The sequence below is a fragment of the Eucalyptus grandis genome, chromosome 6 (assembly GCF_016545825.1).
Source record: "Eucalyptus grandis isolate ANBG69807.140 chromosome 6, ASM1654582v1, whole genome shotgun sequence".
Lineage (NCBI taxonomy): Eukaryota > Viridiplantae > Streptophyta > Magnoliopsida > Myrtales > Myrtaceae > Eucalyptus > Eucalyptus grandis.
The window spans coordinates 18,415,415-18,434,236 of record NC_052617.1 but is presented as its reverse complement, the minus strand read 5'-3'; the positions used below and the strand labels follow the sequence as shown (position 1 = coordinate 18,434,236).

The window sequence follows — 18,822 nt, the reverse complement described above, 5'->3', positions numbered from 1 at the left end:
TCAAGGTCCTAGGCTCAGCCTTGAAAGACCTAGGCCTAGCCTTTGTGGATCAGGGCTTGAATACCAAGAGCTTGAGCCCAGTCGTTGAGGTCCTAAATACGGGCACTAGCATTTCAAGCTCAGTCAATGGACTAGGGCTCAAGTATCAAGGACCTGAGCCCAAGTGCTAGGTCCCTAGGCTAGCCTTTATGGACCTAAGTACAGTCCTAGGCATCAAGGTCCAACACTCTACTTTTGTCAACTAGGGCACAAGCGCTAGGGATCTGGGTAGGGCACTAAGACCTTGAGCCCAACCTCTGTGGTATGCTAGGATTGGTGTCTATGCTCTTAGTGCCCATGCCTAGGTCCCTAGTGCCCGATTAAGGTCCATTGAGGATGAACTAGGGATCCTGATGCTCATGCTTAGTTTCTTAGTTTTTTTTTTTTTTTTTTGGTAAAAGGTAAGAACTTAGTTTCTTAGCTATTCGTATGTAAGTTATTAGTACCTAAATAGTATGTGTGCATTTGAAAAAATTAAATTAGATTTTTCTTTCTAAACAGTAGAAAATATTTTTCAGTTTTTTTTTTTAAATTTAGCAAGATATGAAAAAAATATTATCATTTTTCCAAAAATGACTTTTTGCAAAATATTTTTTAGGAATGTAACATTTTCTGTAAAATAAATGGAGTTATTGTAATTCACAACCAGATCCAAGCCCGTGCGCGAGAGCTGGTTGGCACAGGATGGATGCTGTGGGCTTTTTGGTTTGGGTCTCAGGCGACCACTTGGAGACCCAAGATACATGGGCTTAAAACGATGATCCTCCGTTTCTAATGTTGATTCGAAGCTAGGAGTTAAGATTACTTACAAAGGAACTGCCGAATTGATTCATCGTACTGTTGATAGAATGAGCACGCTTGTGTCTTTTCACCTAATGTGCCCCTAACTTCTTTGTCGTTGGAACTTCTTATGGAGGGTCTAATGCAAATTTGACATTCCTTTCCGTTCCCGCGTCAACCAAACACTAGAAATGAAATTCGTATTTCACTACTCCAATATGCTTATTACCGTTCCATCGCTTCATGTCATTTCGTTCCGTTTCTTCATATAAAATGTGCCATTTAGAATTTATCTCGATTTTTGATCTAATTGAGTGGTGCTAGAGGTGTAAAGAGAGGCTTAAATACTGATTAATGGAGTGTACACGAAGTTTTTTTTTTGGGTAGAACCAGCTAGAATTGATGTAATTTGTCTTTGGGTTGCTGCCATTATTCGATTTTGATTTAGCTTTAAGCTTCTTTTACCCAGAATAAAGATGTTAAAATTAGGATAAAAGAAACTACACCATGATGATAGGGTACAAGACGATGTTGCGAACTAGACTTTTCCATTACCTATTTGCAATTGATCACTCAATTTGCAGCATGATCATGTTAAAATCATGGAGAAACTTTGGTTGCTTTCAGATCAAGGCGTTCTCACTAGCCCCAACCGATCACCTTGTGTTGGTGTCGTCTAGCCCCAACCGATCACCTTGTGTTGGTGTCGTGAATCCCTTCAGGGGATGACGTTTCGCATACGATGATTTACTTGATACGTAGAATCCTTGTAATTCAAGAGCGTAAAAAAGACATCATATCGATGAGAAGGGGGCTTTTAAAATCAGGCTTAGCAATGCTAACAATAAGCTTAAGCCCTTCTAATGATTCGATATGCAAAAGTTGATGAAGAGATATGATCTTCCATTTGTTTTAATAAGGTTACCTTCCCTTCGAAGCAAACTGCTCTTTTATCAAGTTCAACATCAACACTGGCTTTATAGAGACTAGATATTATAGTTATTTTAGGCGCGATTGTTCTCTCTCTTTTTAAAAGTATAACGCGTTTTTTCACTTTTCTATAAAAATAAGAAAATATCCAAATCTCAAAAGACAATAAAAAAGGATTATGTGCGAATGTAGGTGTTATTAAGTAAAGTATGGTGACTTGTGATTGCTTGATCCAGCGGACTTAAGTCCGAAGGTGGGATTCTTGTCCCCCGTCGAAGATCCCCTTCTTTTTACGATGTATTTTTTTTTTTTTTTTTTTGGGTGGAAAACATTTCTCCAAAAAACATTTATTCATTTTTTGGCTTTTGAGTCGTTTAAAAAAATGAGATAACAAAATTGTTTTCTTAATCAACGGATATCTATACTTATATTGAGGAAATTTTCATTTTTAAAAAGTTGGAAATTGTTTTCCAAAAATACGACTAGGCATTTTTGTTTGGACTAGAAATTCACGATCGAGCACAGAAACCTTATAGCTAATTCCTATTTCCCTGACTCCAATGTTTAGGTCAATTGAGGCCAGGCCTAAGGTCATGGTGCCCATGCCCATACTCAATCCCTATACCCATGCTTGGATTCATTGAAGCCAAGCCTATCTCCCTAGCACTTAGGTTAGGGTTGCAGGTGCTTGAATCCCATGCCGAGGCTCGGGACCATTGAGTTCAAGCCTAGGTCCTTGGCACCAGTGCCGGAGTCCATTGAAGCCAAGTCTCGATCCATTGAGGCTGGACTCATCCATTGCCATGATGCTAGGGCACATGATGATGTTGCGAATTAGACTTGCCCATTGCCTATTCGCGATTGATCACTCGATGTGCAGCATGATCATGTTAAAATTATGGAGAAACTTTGGTTGCTTTTAGATCACGGTGTTCTCGCGAGTCTTAATCGATCGCCTTGCATCAGTACCACGAATTCCTTTTGAGAATGGCATTTCGCATTCAATGATCGACTCAATGGGTAGAATCCTTGTATTTTTTTTTTTTTTTGGTTGAAGTAGAATCCTTGTACTTCAAGATCGCAAAAAGACATCATGCCGGAAGCAATGCTAACAATAAGCTTAACCCCTCGTAATGATTCGAAATGCAAAAGTTGTCGAAGAGATATAATCTTCCTTTTCTTTTAACGGATTGTCTCATTTGAGATTTTTGGGTTAAGTCTGCTTACCTTCTCCTTGAAGCAAACTGCAATTTTTATTTTTTTTAATCAAGTTCAACATCATTTTTCAATTTGTACTGCTCTGATACTTTATAGCTCATTTTCGGCAGCGTTTAAAGTAGGTAGAATGGAAGAAGATGGCGGTGGCCGGTGGCCGGCTCTTACAGTGACCCGAAACTAGCTTTTGCAGCCGTCCAATGCGCATGCTCGTTTTTTTTAATAAATATTTTAATTTAGGTCATATGATAATTTAAATTTGCATCACTAATCAGATTACAATAAGGCAAATAATTTAGGATTTGATTGATCTATACTACTCGATTAGATTACTGTAATGTCAAAATGTCGAACTCAAACTTGGGCGGGAAGAACGTGAAATCATGCCAAGAATCACGTAAATATATCTAACCCACTTAAAAGATTAAGTTAATAATTAGATGAAATGACTCTATGATCTTATATATTGAGTTCACTATGACATCCTATTTGAGCTAAGTAGGGACATGTTCTAGCAAATAACAATGCTTGTAAAGAATGTACAGATTATTGCGAATCACTTCACATTTTGCATTGTGACTGATTCGATTTGAATGTTCACTTGTCTCATATTCATACACGAGCACAATTAGCCTAATTCCAATAATATATTATTATGGATGCAGTGAATGCGTGAATCTGATCTGATATTTTCAACCTACTAAAATTAAGATTCTCGATGCATTCATTCACCAATCGGAATGTTTTTCCTGCCAACCCCCCCCACCCAAAAAAAAAAAAAAAAAAAAACGATAGGAGGAGGAATTTTCCGGTCACTTTCATGGCAATTACTGAGCACAATCCGTATACCGGTCTTTTCCCTTCAGAAAATTCTGAGTCTTTCTGAAAAGTCACGCCACTATGAAGTTGCACTGCAACTTCACGCGCAGCAACGCCCTCATCCATCGCGCAATTTCTGAGCAATGCAAACCCCATTATTCTTCGCCTCTGCACTTATAAAATAAGCTCCATCCATGCCGCTCTAGTGCGCCGAAACTCAGACCTTTGTACATATAATCTCATGGCCACCGCTCTAGTAGTCCTCATCAAGCCGTCGAAGTGGCTCGTCCGCAGGAGCCTCAAACTCCTGAAACTCCCCTGCAACTTTCACTCGAGTCCCAAATCTCCAAACGCGGCCTCTCTGCTGTCACCATCCACGAGCACGTCTTGCGGTATTGTCATTGGCGAGCACAAGTACTCGCAAGCCTTCAAGCGATTCGACCGCAACGGAGACGGGAAGATGTCGGGCGAGGAGCTCGCTGCGTACTTCGTGTCCATCGGCGATCCCTTACCCCGGCAGGGGGCTCAGGAGGTGATAGCCAACTTCGACTCGGACGGTGACGGCCTGCTCGAGTTCGACGACTTCGTCCGCATGATGGAGCCCGAGGGCGGTGGCGAGACGGACGGCGATCTCAGGAGGGTGTTTGAGATCTTCAAGGCCGACGAGGGTAGCGGCGGCATCACGGCGCAAGGGCTCCAGCAGGCGCTGGCGAGGCTCGGGGAGAAAGAACCTTCGTACGAAGAGTGTGCGAGCATGATACGTGCTTTCGATCTCGATGGGAATGGAGTGGTCGATTTCCACGAATTTCAACGCATGATGGCTTCGAACTGATGTCGAGACAGTAAGGAAGGTCCGTAGAGCTGCTTGTGAAATTAGCTTCATGGATCGACTGTATGTTTTTCTAAGTTGTTCGGATAAAACGGACATGCGAAATCTTTTTAACTGGATTAGACTTTTCGTAGATGCACGTAAATTACTCCGTTCACGCTAGGCCCGATCGATGAGCTAGTCGATGTCTGTATCGGGCTTAAAAGTCGTCGCGCAGGGTCGCCCATGATTTAAAACATATTAAGTTCACTTCGTAAAATGATCACGCATGGGTGGACCTATACAGACGGGTTTTGAACCAAGAAGGGTATTGTTTCAAAAGCACAGCGAGACATATAGCAGGTCACCGACTCCTGACTCATCAGCAAGACTCCACTCATGAGTGATTACGGTGATCTCTTGAATGTACATTAAGTGAGGCACGGGGCACTTTAATATAAATACGAAACCTGTTGCATCCAAATCAAATGGTTAATTGCTCAATCAACACTTTCGATGATTTTTCAAGCTCAATAAGGTATTGTTTTACCCAGGTAGGCCGAAATTGTGTTTCCAATCTTATTAGCTCAGACAGACCTACAGTAGATCGTTTGACTTATGATTCATCAGGATGACTCCACTCATGAGTGGTTGTGGTGACTTCTCAAATGTACATTAGGTGAGGCATAGGGCATTTTAAATTGAATACGATCAATTGCTTGATCAACCATTTCGATGATGTTAAAGATAGTCATCGAATTCATTCTCTTCACCTTCTTTGTAGTTTCTTGAGTCTACGCTACCTTTGAGTGAACATTCCTCTCTTTGCGCTTCACCATCTAATCTCAATAAGATTACCGCATAAAGGGCCGGAGGAAGATCGAAACGCAATTTGATGAGCTCTTAATTTTATATGGTTGATCATTCTCTTTCAAACTGCTAAGAGAAGTAAAGACAAAAGAGCTTAACCCTTTATTCCCTTTGCACTTCTTAATATTTGCATTTGTTGGGCTGCGGCCCTTATTTTACCTGAAGAACGTAAAAGAAACTAATTTTGGGACTCACAATAATCGATGGTGGTATGTATTACGCATCCTCTGAATTTAGGATATGAATAAGCATTTACCCTGAATAAGATTTTGACTATAAACACATTTTTTTTATATAGAGCTGGTATAGTGAAAATGCTTAGATATGCAGCTCAATCTATGAACAATCTATAATTAACGATTGTATCACTTATCTTTCAGATTCAACTAACCTCACACTATCTAATTGTCTGTTAGGACACGTTCGGTTTAGCTTCACTAGGGGGCTTCAGTCTCCAAAATCCCTTAGGAAAATGCTGAGACGTTTGTTAACTATTTTTAAAGAGCTTTTAAGTGAAATGTAACATTGAAAATGCTAAAAGCTCAAAACAAATAAGAACTTATTTTGAATTTTCAGTATTTTCGGAATGCTTAAGGACTGAATTAATGAAAATTAGTCGGTTGCCTATTTTGCCCTCAAAACCTTACTATAAATCCAATTTTGCCCCCTTTCAAAAAGATTAAAATCCTAGATCTCCGAACATTGCCTTCTTCACTCCACTCACTCTCCGCTCAACTCTGAACGCTCTGCTCACCCTCTTCAATTTGCTCGCCCTAGATCTACCCCAACGCACTATGTGAATCTGTCGCGCTTGATTCTCTCTCTGTCTCAGTCTTTCTCTCCATCGATGGCTTCTTCTTCATCTCCCCTTCGCCTAACGGTTCTCATCGCCTGACTGATCTAAAACAAGTTTTAACGTTTCGAAGTTGAGAGAACTGCAATACAGTTTGGTTCGGCTCTTGATATAATCCAGTTCGATTTTGAGCACTGAACCGATGCACTATTTGACATAAATCCGACACCGAACCGGACCGCACGGTCCTCGCCCTGAGTTGGGCTGCTTGACCGCGGTTGCTGAAGGCGATGCAGCGGCCGGGCACGACTCATGCTCATCTTTCAACCCCCTAAAACCCTATCCAAAAATAGCACGAAAAGACGGCCAGTGCGTATACAGTGGGGTGTCTGTCTTCTTGCGCCTGTGGCTACATGTTCCTCTACGCATCGTGCGTCCTTTATTCTCTTCGTGGTATGTTCCTCGACACAACATGACAGGAACTACGTTGCCAGAGTTACTCGTGGATGCTTCAGGAAGAAAATTGCAAGCAAGAAACGAAATCATCAACTTGAACTTGTTCAGACATGCATGCTGTTTAACTTAGAATCCATTTGTTTCATGAAAAATTCATATTTTGGAAGACGATTTTAAAAAATAATCGTTTGTATTGTTTATATAAATGTATCAATGAAAAATAATTTCATCATTCACGGAAAAATTTAGATATAAATTATTATTGGTAATGAAAATATCTTTTGTTATTTAATAATTTTAAGCAATATAATTAATTGTTTTTAAGGAAATATTTGAAAATTTATTTATTTTCTAGCTGGCTGGAGATTTGACTCATTGGTCTTATCTGAATTGTTTGACCAGGTCTGCGGTCATCGCCGTCTGTTTTTGCTTCATTGGTCCAAAAGAAATGCGGATTACGTTCTCCTCTGGTCCTGCGAAGCCCGGACACCGATTCCGGGTCGTCTGGGGAGGTCCATGCCAGACGAGACAAAAATCAATCTTTCAAGATAATTCAAAATGGCCACTTGATAGTCCTGTGCCATACCCATCTTTGACCGCAATTCTTCCTATTATAGCCTGTAAATTCTCGCGTATTTCGGGTTTCAAATGACTTTGAAATTTCCCCATTTTCTTTATAATCTAGGGTCACGACCGTATGGAGCAGATCAACTGAGGGATAAATATGGCACCCCCACATGAATTTGAGTTTCCCAAGGGAACATACCGAATCTGTGACCATCGGATTATGATTCCAAAGCATGAAAACATTACAATGTTGTCTATTCATGGATTAATTTTCTATCTTCATTAAGAAAGAAGAAGGATGTTTCCGAATTCCAAATAGATCTTTTGGATCGATCTAAGATCTTTCCCTATATGTTTCTTTCCATTGCTTTGACGAGCTTCGATCCATATTTTGAATAGTTTAGCCTATGGTTTTTATCGCTTTTATTATTAATGTGGAGTAATTTGATGCTCAACTTTAGGTCATCCAAAATTGGGTAGGTAGGGGCGGTCGCCATAGTAAGATACGAATTTCATTCACGGACTAGCATTTCAATACGAAATTTAAATTAAGATTTTATATCTAGGTGGGGTCTCAAGAATCTTCTAAATGGCTAAAAAAAAATCCGTTTAATGCATGAACTCAGTCAACACTCCTCGACTAACTGTTCTGTAATCTACCCGTTCAAACGGGATTTATTTGCATAATTATATTAAACGAAATCATAGGGGCCACACCGATTTTTATTCGCTTGTAAATCAAATCCAACCGATAGCAATGTCCATTCTAAAATATATTTGTTATACAATAAAGTTTTGATAATATAAATTCACGCGGCTATGCGCTACGTTAGCAACATCAAGCTTGCTTCCCGAAAGCATTGTCAAGATCCTTGAATCTTCTCAGTGTCCATGGATCGCCAGATTGTCCTCAGTCTCTTCACGCTCAGTCTCTTCGCTTCTTCTGTCAATGCTCAGCAGAAGTACTCGGGGAACTCCGTCCTCGACTGCGACAGTGACGACCGGGACGGGCCGTCCCCGGCCTTCCTCTACGCCTGCAATGGCAACCGACGCGCTTGCCGGGCTTTCCTCATCTTCAAGTCTCGGCCTCCCTACGATTCCGTCCCGACCATTTCGGCCCTCCTGTCCTCAGGCCAGGAGGAAGTGGCGAGAGCCAACAACGTCACGAGGCTCGCCGTGTTCCCCACTGAGAAGGAGGTGATCGTCCCTGTGAACTGCTCCTGCTCGGGACAGTACTACCGGGCGGTCTCCGCGTTTCCCATCGCCGGTGCCAATGACACCTACTTCACTGTGGCGAACGACACCACCAGGGGCTCTCCACATGCGGTGCTCTCAAGCGAGCGAATCAGCACGGCGAGTTCGAATTGGAGCGGGCGAGTGAGCTGCGAGTGCCTCTTCGGTGCGCCTGTCCTACCAGGAATCAAACTGGAAACGGCGTCAGGTACTTGCTGACCTACTCGATCAACTGGAATGATACCATTATGGGCATTGGCGAAAGGTTCAACGCCAGCGCCGAGGCCATACTCATGGAAAACGGATTTTCAGGAGCGAACCCCACTATTTTCCCCTTCACGACGATCCTAGTTCCTCTCACAACCGCACCTTCGAGCTTGCAAACCAAAGTAACATACCAGAAACAGCCGTCTTCGACTCCGCCCCCTTATGTCTCTCCAAGAAGGGAACCCGACAGAAAACTGTATTTGGCTGTTGGAGCTGCGGCGGGTGGTCTTTTGGTGATCGTTTTCACAGCATTCGCATGTGTGCTGTGGCATCAGAAGAGAAAGGCGGTGGTTCCCCAGTTTCAAGGCCAGGCGATTGGGAAATCAGCCTCACCGGTCGATCTCCGCTTCGAAATCGCCAGCTTGGAGGAAATCCTGAAAGTCTTTGTGTTCGAGGAAATAAAGAAGGCCACGCAGAATTTCAGCTCTCGGAACAGGATCCAAGGTTCTGTGTTCCGCGGTGCCTTCGGCCAGGAGACCCTGGCGGTCAAGAGGGTGAGTCGAGACGTGTCCAACGAAGTGAACATACTGAAGAAGATCAACCATTTCAATCTGATCCGGCTTCGGGGGTTCTGCGAATTCAATGGCTGCTATTACCTGGTTTTCGAGTACATGAGCCATGGGTCTCTGAGAGGGTGGCTTTCCTCTGGTAAAAGCTCGAAGAAAACTCGGAGCTGGAGCCACAGGATCAATATCACCCTCGATGTCGCCAACGGACTTCACTATCTCCATAGCTTCACCAAGCCTGCCTACGTGCACAAGGACATCAACAGCAGCAACATACTGCTGAATGGCAATCTCAGGGCCAAGATTGCTAATTTCGGTCTCGCCTGCGTCTCGAGAAGGGAAACGTCGAGCGCTTGCCCAGCTTCACACCATGGTGGGGCCCGAGGTTACATTTCGCCGGAGTACATCAAGGCAGGTCTGGTCACTTCGAAGACCGATGTCTATGGTTTCGGAGTGATGCTCTTGGAACTGATCACAGGGAAGGATGCGGTCATTTTGCAGGACAGGAGGGAAGTTCTGCTTTCAGCCGCGATTGCTTCTGCGATGGAAAGAGACGACGCGGAAATGGAGATTCTTCAAAGCTTCATCGATCCTAGACTTGAACGTAGCGGAAGTGTTCTGGCTATGCGGATGGTTAGATTAAGTCTGACCTGCTTGGCGCATGAGCCTACGAGGAGGCCGGGCATGGAGGAAATAGTGGCGACTCTGTTGAAAATTCAGGCAGATCTGAAGGCCCTGGAAATTCAACCGCCACACTCGAAGCTTGGAAAGAGGGTGTAATTCACAGTATAGAGAATTTAGCTCAATAGAGTAGAACCTCTTGTTTAATTCTATAGATGATGCTGTATACGGTTTATGTCACAATTTCTTACCATAAGAGGAACTAGGAGAAGTCGAAGAGAAAAATTATTGACCCTCTTGATTAAAAACTGGACTGAATTGCATTAGTTGAACTATCACGGAACATCATCAAAGCAGAGGATCAAAGCAAATGGCTCAACATTGTCTTAGGAAAGAGAAGAAAAGAGCAAAAAAGGGAAGCTCATTTCAGATCGAGACTGCGACTGTAGAAAAGTAACCGTGTTTATTAAATCATACCGCTCACAATTCGAGATGTCATTATGCCATATAACAACAATAATCAAATTGAAATTTACAGATCAGATAGGAAGCTGATACTGCATGATTTCGAAATTATTTTCAGCATGAAAGGCCAGGCCTTTCCATTTAAGAAGGAAGGAAAACAGGAAAAGAATGTGAGAATGTTCTCGGATGATCAGTATGGGAAGTCGCCAGTCGTACGGATGTGGTCAAGTGTCCTTTGGAGACCGTACTTATGCACAGCCTGTAGACCAGCCCTAAGTCCATCACCGTACACGGGGGAAGCGTCCGACTCTATCTGGTGTTTAAAGAACTCCCCCAGCTTTCTCTCAAACGGAGATCTTGCACCTTTCTTACCTGCTCTGGAAGCATATGGAATTGAGGAGGTCGATGCGAAGTCATGGCTTGATATAGACATCAGTTGTGTATGCAACCACATGTGAGCTAGCACTTGACAAATCCCTTCTTCAACATCTTGACGAAGAGTGGGGTAACCTTCAAAACCATCCGGGTATATCAGCAGCTTGAAGAGGAGCAACCAACCATATATAGAACACTAATGAATTGATAAAGCTCAACAAGAATGGAGAAGCCGCCCTAACACACACGATGCCACTTCTTGACATAAAATGTTTTAAAAAAGAAGAAATCCAAAGAACAGCATAATCTTAGTAATAGAGGAATATATAAAGCACATTGATGAAGCTTCCATCTAATTTTCTGAAGACTCAACTAAAGAAGTGCACTGGAAAAGAACCTTTTAGTCGTAACCAAGCATGCATCATTTCATGAGCCAGTATAGATCCAGTCAGCAACCTGCATAATGTTCCAATCAACATTTCAATAGCACGTAAGCTGACCACTATTGATGTCTGAGAAAGTAGTACAAGCCGAAAGAGAATTCCAAAATCTTTGTCCAACTTACAAGATCATTTTTTGGGTAAAAACCTCTTTTCATAATTTGCACGAGAAGTATGTAAGATGTCATTTGTTTTATTAAGTGCCAATTATTAAGTCTTCTCTTCTTCTGGAGCTTTTCATGAGATTTCAATTCATTATAGAATCAGATCCATGGATGGCATACCTTGGAAGGCCATACAAGACTAGAACTGCAGTCACTTCACATCGACGTGTCAATTGATGAGGCTCTGTTTTTGGGCCTGCTCTTCGACGTCCCCTGACTCCTGGCTGTCTTGAAATCTGGTTCATGAAGGGCTAATATAGACCTCAACTCACATTTAATCTTAAACTATGATGGGCATGCACACTTGCATGTGGGATGCCTTGTGCCAGTGTCTGGTGCACGACCACCACCCACACGCATGCATGGCGCCCGAACCTACCCACCCACACACAAACACAGAGAGACAGTCTAAAAGTCTTTACCGTGCCGATTTGTTCTTCAGAGAGGCACAGTCCTCTTGTCTCAGGCATATGATGATGGCCCTGAACCAAGAAAAAAAAAATTCAGTGCAAAAAGCAATAGCATGATCAATATGACTCAGTTTATGATAATTTAAGGTCATCTGTGTTTGTAGTAACATGAATTATGATTCATCTTGCTAATCGACAGCTCTTCTGACAATCTTGTTCAGAGTAGACAATGGGGGATGGATCATAGACAGAGTTGGCCAGAATGAACAACACCTCAATCGGTAAATTATTATACTTCAGAAGGCATGACTTCAATAAATAATGACAAGCAAACAAGCAATGTAAAATTAAATCTTGTAACAAACTGTCAAGCACCGATTATTTCAAGACAAATTCTCAGAACCACGTTACATTCATGATCCAGCAAAAATTTAGAAGTCAAACTAATTTACTTCAATCGTTGACATCAACGCTATAATGAATCAAATTAATTATTGAGAGTTGCATGAAAATTCTGACAAATACGTTAATGTAATAAATAAAGATTGTCAGCAGTGCAGGTCACTACAATTTCCCAACCACTAGAGGAGCTCTAAAGATTATCTAGAGCTGTTTGACTTACGTGTTTCTCTCCCTCCCTCGCTTCATTTAGTGCTTGTCTCTCAACTAAAAGTAGTGGAACTTCCTGCTCCACTTTCATGTTTAGAGCTACATAAAATTCTTGGATGCCAAGATACAATGGTTGACATTTATTTGTGTCCATCACTGCTGAGTCGAAACACTCGGGACAGAGCTTTCGGCCATCTTTAAGAGCAACATATCTGGTCTCTCGTGGCTGCACATGAATGATGAGAAAATGCTTAATCCTCATGACATTAGTTTATTGCAAATTCAGTGCTGGTTTTAAGAACACGAAAGTAGTTTAATCATACTGACCTCCATTCGCTCACAACTGCAGCATCGCGGAGTCCCATCATGTTCATGAGAAGGGCAGTATTTCTGACTCCAAAAGGGATGCGCCCTGTACTCAATAAGACCGGCAAGGTTTGTAGGGATCTGTCAAGAGATTTCCAAAACGAGCACAGTCAAAACGTGGAGTTTCTAAAAGAACCAAAGAAAAAGATGGAGAGCTTTCTGCTTTCTCCATACTGAAAACTGGGCACTTTATCCCCCAAAGATCAATCAATGACATATGATAAAATACAAAATTCTTCCAAGCATCATCTGATGATTATTTCTTTTCTTTTCTTTTCTTTTCTTTTTCTTCGATGAATAGAAAGTTAGACATCGAAGCACCATGAAGAGTCATAACTGGAGCTTGAGGATTGGAGGACCCTGATGAATCCACTCAATCATAGCCCATTGCTAAGTATTTTAATTAACATATGATAGGATTAAGGGCGAAATTATTGACAATAGATAATATAGGGGCAAAAGAATTTAGTGACCATCATTTCTCGTAAATGCAACATGACAGGCTGGTACAAAAATTCTTACATCGGGTATCTCCAGTTTCCATCTATCAATGTGCAAAAACTGGATAAATGACATGCAAAACAGGTACTGATCGTCTTTCATTTAAATTACGAAACACAAGACTCCATGAGAACATCTCATTACTTACTATACTACATGCTCGGACAATCCGTATCTTTATCAACACAGACTAGATTGTTAATAATTTGTCGTACATTTCGCACTCAGAAAAGGTTGGGCATGAACATCCTAGGTTAGCAGTTCAAACTGAATTTCCGAAGCAGTTTCCTCAGAAACTGAGACAACTAAAATAGCCCTATGGAATAAATGCCGTAGAACAACTTGAGCTTGCATCACTAAAGAAAATGGAGTAAACCATCAAGAGCTTTAGTTCTAGCAACTCCCATGACTTACAAAGTGACTGCAGACATCACACTTTGGGTGGTAGTGTTCCTTGTAGCAAGATTTATGGTAAGGATAATTGCCTGATAAAGAAAACTGCATAAAAATGCTAAATTAGCCAGTCTACAACTCAAGTAACACTACCAATAACAAAGAATGGATTCCCGGACTAGAAATTATTGAACAATTCACTTGGTAATTTAGACGCCCATTACCTCATAATCAGAAATTGGCAGGGTGCAAGCACGGCAGCAGAAACATTCAGGATGCCAAACAGCATTCATGCAACTCAAAAACCGTCCATGACCAATCTCTGTACTGCATCCAGCACAGATCCTGTAGAAGAGAAAGTGATTATCAATCACACTTGACGAATGCATGGTGCTTGAAGGGAGACAACCATCAGAAAGAGAAAGCTAAGAACCCCATATAGAGATTAACCAGCAGATCTCATGCCGATGGTTTCACAAGGATGCAAGGCGTTTATAAGATATTGAGTTAGAAGATGACAACCATTTAGAGCTTTGAAGGATATTTTCTGAAATCACAGTAAAATCCAAGTTCTATTTTTAGAGTATAACATAGAGATGGGAGAAGATATTACGTCCTCAATTCTCACGTTATGCCATTGCTAATCAACAAAAAAAGCTTTTAAAGCTATAGCATGTATCTGACTCTGAGAGGTGAAGTTTCACCACTGAAGAGATGGAAACTTGTAACATCTGAGCAATGTCGTGAGGCAAAGGGATTACATAACAATTATCCAAAAGAATGCACACAAGATCTCATTTCAGAAGAGGTTTCTTGATTGCTAAAGTTATAATAAGCATCTAGGTGAAAATAACCAAGCAAATCAGTTCGCTAGAGGCAGATACAGATAAACTGGAGCTGACTAATTGGACCATATTGGCTTATTACAGAAACAAACTCTGTAACTGGAGCAACTGAGACCATTGCTTTTAGCTGAAAATGCTGGAAGTTTCATGTCAAATTAAGTTTGCTGGTCAATCAAATAAGCCGGACAATACTCCACGAATTTTTCTTCTGAAGCCAAAGCAAAGTTCTGAACTTGTAAGTTACTAACATAGATGTCTACTTTCTAGTGAAATTTCACTTTGTTGTTCACATTTCTAGTGGTCACACTAAACCAATTTGAATAGATATTACTCTTTGATAAAATCAGTTTCCAGACTTATCCTGTCTCCCTTTGTTAATTTTGAAATAAGCATGTTTAAACTTAAGTTATATTTTGAATTTGTATCTAATAAATCACTAAACAAGTTAAATATAAAGTATTGTCAAAATGATTTTCTAACAGGATCGAATTTGCTTTAAAATACTCTATTAGCTTAACATGCAACAAGTGCAGTCAAATGCCATATATGACAATATGCGACTATGGTAAGCCCATGAGAAAGGCTCTGAAGAAGTGAATCTGTCACTTACACTGACCACAGAAATTATAAACAATCAGACCACGTTTTATTGTCTCCCACATACCTGTAGCCCATCGGGTAGTATGTTGGCATAGGGTGATATGCAGGTCCATTGCCATATTGTGGAGGAGAATACCCATTTCCGTATGAGGGAGGAGAACGTCCATTTTCATGAGGGTAAGGAGCGCTTTCGTCTTCATGCTGAGGTGAACTTTCAAAGTTCAAGCTTTCTTGTACAGCTCTGGCAAGTTGTTCATCTTCTTTCAACTGAGATTCATAATCTATCCAACAATTTGAGAAACTATGTCGAATTCTAGCATGGTACATTTGAGAATGCACACATCAAATAAGACACTTCCAAGGTATTTAGCTGAGAAACTTAAAATTTCATGAGAGAGCATCCCATATCATTATCACATATGGCATAGAGAACTTTGTGTGTGAATAGAGTATAAGATGTACAGATGTTGCATATTTTGTAGTGGCTATTAAATATAAATTTCCTATTCTAGTGCCTCATTGGACAACATGCAGATGCTTAATCCTCAGTAAAAATTGAGCTTAAATTCATCACCCAGAAACTCTCAGACTACAATTCTCAAAACGATGTCTACAATGTGGTCTCTCTGTCCCAAGGTGAACAAACTTCAGTGTACCACCTGCATATGAGCCTCCAGCCCCCAATTACCACTACATGTGATATGATCTAACTGTGCATGTAAGTTAGGTTCATATGCATTTGAGCAACCACTACCTGCTCCTAAGCTAAGCCAGGTTTTACTGTTTCAATGCAACATTTTAATAATCAAAGCATTAGATAAAACATATCATGTTGTCCTGTCCACTTTTTCTCTAGAAAACTTCCACAATAAATTAAAAATAGTTCTTCCATCCGTACCAATTAGCCATGGGCAAATATACAATCTCATCATTCGTACCATCGACATTAATTCAACATATTCATCCCATATTTTTACCACAACATAATCAAAGCATCGATTTCAGCACATTCTATGACCCCAAGCATCTATCACAAGCATTATTGTGATTGAAGTAGTTAGCTGTATCACTCACCAATAACATTTGCTCTGTTGTGATTTTGTTCTAATAGGGATAGCGCCATGGCCTGACCAAAATCTTCATCCTCATAGTCTGACAAGATATCCTAGATTTGATTCAACAAGAAATTCTATCAGAAGGATAAGTGAGTGAACTTGGTCATATAACCCAGAAAGCTTTGATCGAGGCAGAAATATCAGGCACCATAGGCAAGTAACTATGTACTTTGACTAAGATCTAGCAGCAGAAGAAACAAAAAAGCATGCATTTCAGAGCAGAGAAAGCATCTATATTACTTGTTGCACTCCCCACCATTAATGTAATATTTAGCGGATTTGATCTTCAGGGACAAACCAAAAGGTGTAGATGAGATTACCCCTGAAGTGGAAGAAGCATCGCAAGAAGGATCCTTCCCGTAATTTTCATCGTAATGCCCTTCCGAAATTTTGTAACTCGAGCCTTTAAAGATTTTGCTGAACCAACCCATAAGGCTAAATGTTATCTGTTCATAATCTGGAAAGCTTTTACCTGCAAAGACATCATGGAATTTATGGTAGGTGAGGTCTACAACAGAACTCTGCCCCAGATACTCTCCTCATCTGTATTATCTAATTCCATCGAATTCAATGTATTCGTAGAACCCCATGTTTAACAGCCATAGACATGCAATCAAAGTCGATGTAGTTTTCCTCCATCATTCCATGAATGCAATCCATACCTTAGCAAACAGCCAATATATGTTTGGCAACTAACTCTGAGCTCAATAACCTAATGGAGGTACAACAAGTGGAAAGAAACCATCAACTCCTGATCTTCAATATTGATCACAACCCTATTCAAGAAGCGGTATGTCCTAAAACACAACCCTTTTGAACATGTTCGCCAATTTCTCATAAGCATGCTCAAATTGAACAGGAAAAAGATTTAGCCATTAGGCAAAGAGCACATGGAAAAACAAAAGATAAGCAAGTGATCAGCCCGCCAGTCATACTTGTGAGCTTATGAGCTGGGAACCGGAATAATAAAGGAAGCGCTTGAACAATGTAAGTTGACACATCAAAGTCAAATATATGTAAACATGGATCAGGAACTAAGATTCTTCCAGCTCAACATGTCAATTAAAATCATGACAATACAACGTTCAACTTCTGATAAAAGCACCAACATTTCTTTATAAAAAAAAAAAAAAAAAACACGTAGTGGAGGAGTGACTCACCTCAAACAAATCGCAGAGCCTTCAACAAAAAAATGGCCAAAGCCGTCGAGACCCAGATCAGATAACTTCACAATTCTACGAAAAAGCAACGGCGATCCTCGCATGGACGACGCCCTTTCCACCCCTCTTTTCTTCCCTTTCCGTCCCTCCGCCCCCAACGACCACCTTTACAAGAAAGAAACGGGAGAAACGACACGGAACGCGCTCCTCGCAATCTTTCAACAATTACGAAATCAGAGCAGGAAAAAACCCGTCCCGAACAATAGGCGGAGCGACAGCATTTCCCAAAATCATGCGCGCGACTCCAAGAAACGGCAACGAAATCGAATTACTCCTACCCAAAATGCCAAAAAGTCAAGCTCGGAGGAACCGCAAGGTCTTTTGCAGGTTTTGTCCCGACCCAGAAAGATCTGACAACTTATGATGCATCAAAAAGAAGAGAAAACAACAAACGCCCGGTTGAGCATTTCAAATGATTCCCATCAAAGGTTTTCTTTGCAAGGTGTCCAACATAGAGTTAATGCGGTTTGAAAAACGAAAAAAAAAAAAAAACCCGGAAAAAGAAAAGGAGAAACGACGCCCTGACAGGACGGTCTCTCCGTGGGGTCCCGACGGAGGAAAAGGAAGTCTTCTTTTTTTGTTGACTTTTTAGAGGCTTTCCGTGGCAGGTGGGGAGGTTAGGGGCAAGCTGTGTCCTGGCCAGTTTTGTTCCGGAAACGGGTTAACCATTTTCAAGTTGCTAAAAGCTTGGAGAAGCCGTGGCGATGTGGTGAAAAGTGCTTGAAAGCAGAAGTTCCATTTCGTAATCAAGTCACTCCCAGGAAAGCACCAAGATCTTTCACACGCAATTGAACTTATGCTAAACTGCCCTTTCATCTAAAGTTTAAATTTTTAAAATAATTAATAGTGACCCCATAAAATTTCATGTAGTGTTAAAGCTAGAGATCCTGACTTCGAATCTAATTTTCATGCCTTAGTACTAAGTAAAAAACCAAATTGAGTATGATGGAGAGTATTAAAATAATTAAATATTAAATCACGCCTTTATTTATAATTTAAGTTTTTATAACGATTAACAATACAAATCCTATAGTCCCCTTAAAGACTAAATAGATTTTGGTAGTTCGCATTGCTTTTTCTTGTTTAGTGTCGTGTTTGATATATTGTCCATAATAATAATTCATGGTCTATTAAGTGGATTTTGCAGTCCAAATTGCCGAGCTTTGATTTCGATTGCTCAATGCATCAAACTTTTAATCTTTTCTTTTCGCAATTGATGCGTTCTGGCTAGAATCAAGAGCGAATTTTCTCATGAAGTGCTTTGATGGTGCGGCTAAATGATTATTAGTGCGTTTGTCATATGAGTAGTTTTGCTGGAATATTGTCAAGTTTCAATAAGCACATAACTTGCAAAGCAATAAAAGTTTAGTACCTTAAGCAATTACAGCAAAATGCAATGATTTGAGTGTCAATAC

The 18,822-nt window shown here is 40.8% G+C and overlaps 3 protein-coding genes across 5 annotated transcripts; 2 read left to right on the top strand and 1 right to left on the bottom strand.

Annotated features, from left to right (window-relative positions):
- The first annotated feature begins 4,024 nt into the window (after window positions 1-4,024).
- LOC104448722 (probable calcium-binding protein CML41) lies at window positions 4,025-4,615 on the top strand. Its single transcript, XM_010062606.3, has one exon. It carries the CDS (start codon window positions 4,025-4,027, stop codon window positions 4,613-4,615), a length of 591 nt encoding a protein of 196 aa, XP_010060908.2.
- Window positions 4,616-8,758: 4,143 nt separating this feature from the next.
- On the top strand, window positions 8,759-10,063 carry LOC104448721 (protein LYK5). Its single transcript, XM_010062605.3, has one exon. The coding sequence runs from the start codon at window positions 8,759-8,761 to the stop codon at window positions 10,061-10,063; it is 1,305 nt and encodes a 434-aa protein (XP_010060907.2).
- A 285-nt stretch (window positions 10,064-10,348) lies between these two features.
- Window positions 10,349-17,953, bottom strand: LOC104448720 (protein DA1). 3 transcript variants are annotated; one of them, XM_039315655.1, is made up of 13 exons: window positions 17,348-17,953; window positions 16,850-16,899; window positions 16,508-16,659; window positions 16,147-16,237; window positions 15,137-15,353; window positions 13,852-13,972; window positions 13,649-13,732; window positions 12,695-12,814; window positions 12,381-12,593; window positions 11,771-11,830; window positions 11,469-11,584; window positions 11,142-11,200; window positions 10,349-10,879 (listed from the first exon to the last, which is right to left on the bottom strand). In XM_039315655.1, exons 3-13 carry the CDS (start codon window positions 16,616-16,618, stop codon window positions 10,560-10,562), a joined length of 1,512 nt encoding a protein of 503 aa, XP_039171589.1. In that variant the 5' UTR covers window positions 16,619-16,659; window positions 16,850-16,899; window positions 17,348-17,953; the 3' UTR covers window positions 10,349-10,559. The 3 variants fall into 3 exon arrangements, with proteins under 3 accessions (XP_039171589.1, XP_010060904.2, XP_039171590.1); XM_010062602.3 differs by lacking the exon at window positions 16,850-16,899; XM_039315656.1 differs by lacking the exons at window positions 16,850-16,899; window positions 17,348-17,953 and having other exon boundaries at window positions 15,137-15,339; window positions 16,508-16,547.
- Between the last annotated feature and the right edge of the window lie 869 nt (window positions 17,954-18,822).

Coding starts and splice junctions, on each gene's coding strand:
- LOC104448721 (XM_010062605.3), top strand. CDS start 8,759: ATGGGCATTGGCGAAAGGTTCAACGCCAGCGCCGAGGCCATACTCATG.
- LOC104448720 (XM_039315655.1), bottom strand. CDS start 16,618: ATGGGTTGGTTCAGCAAAATCTTTAAAGGCTCGAGTTACAAAATTTCG. Junction 12,594..12,694: donor GCAGTTGTGAGCGAATGGAG/GTCAGTATGATT, acceptor ATTCATGTGCAG/CCACGAGAGACCAGATATGT. Junction 11,201..11,468: donor GTCTTGTATGGCCTTCCAAG/GTATGCCATCCA, acceptor AACATTATGCAG/GTTGCTGACTGGATCTATAC.
- LOC104448722 (XM_010062606.3), top strand. CDS start 4,025: ATGGCCACCGCTCTAGTAGTCCTCATCAAGCCGTCGAAGTGGCTCGTC.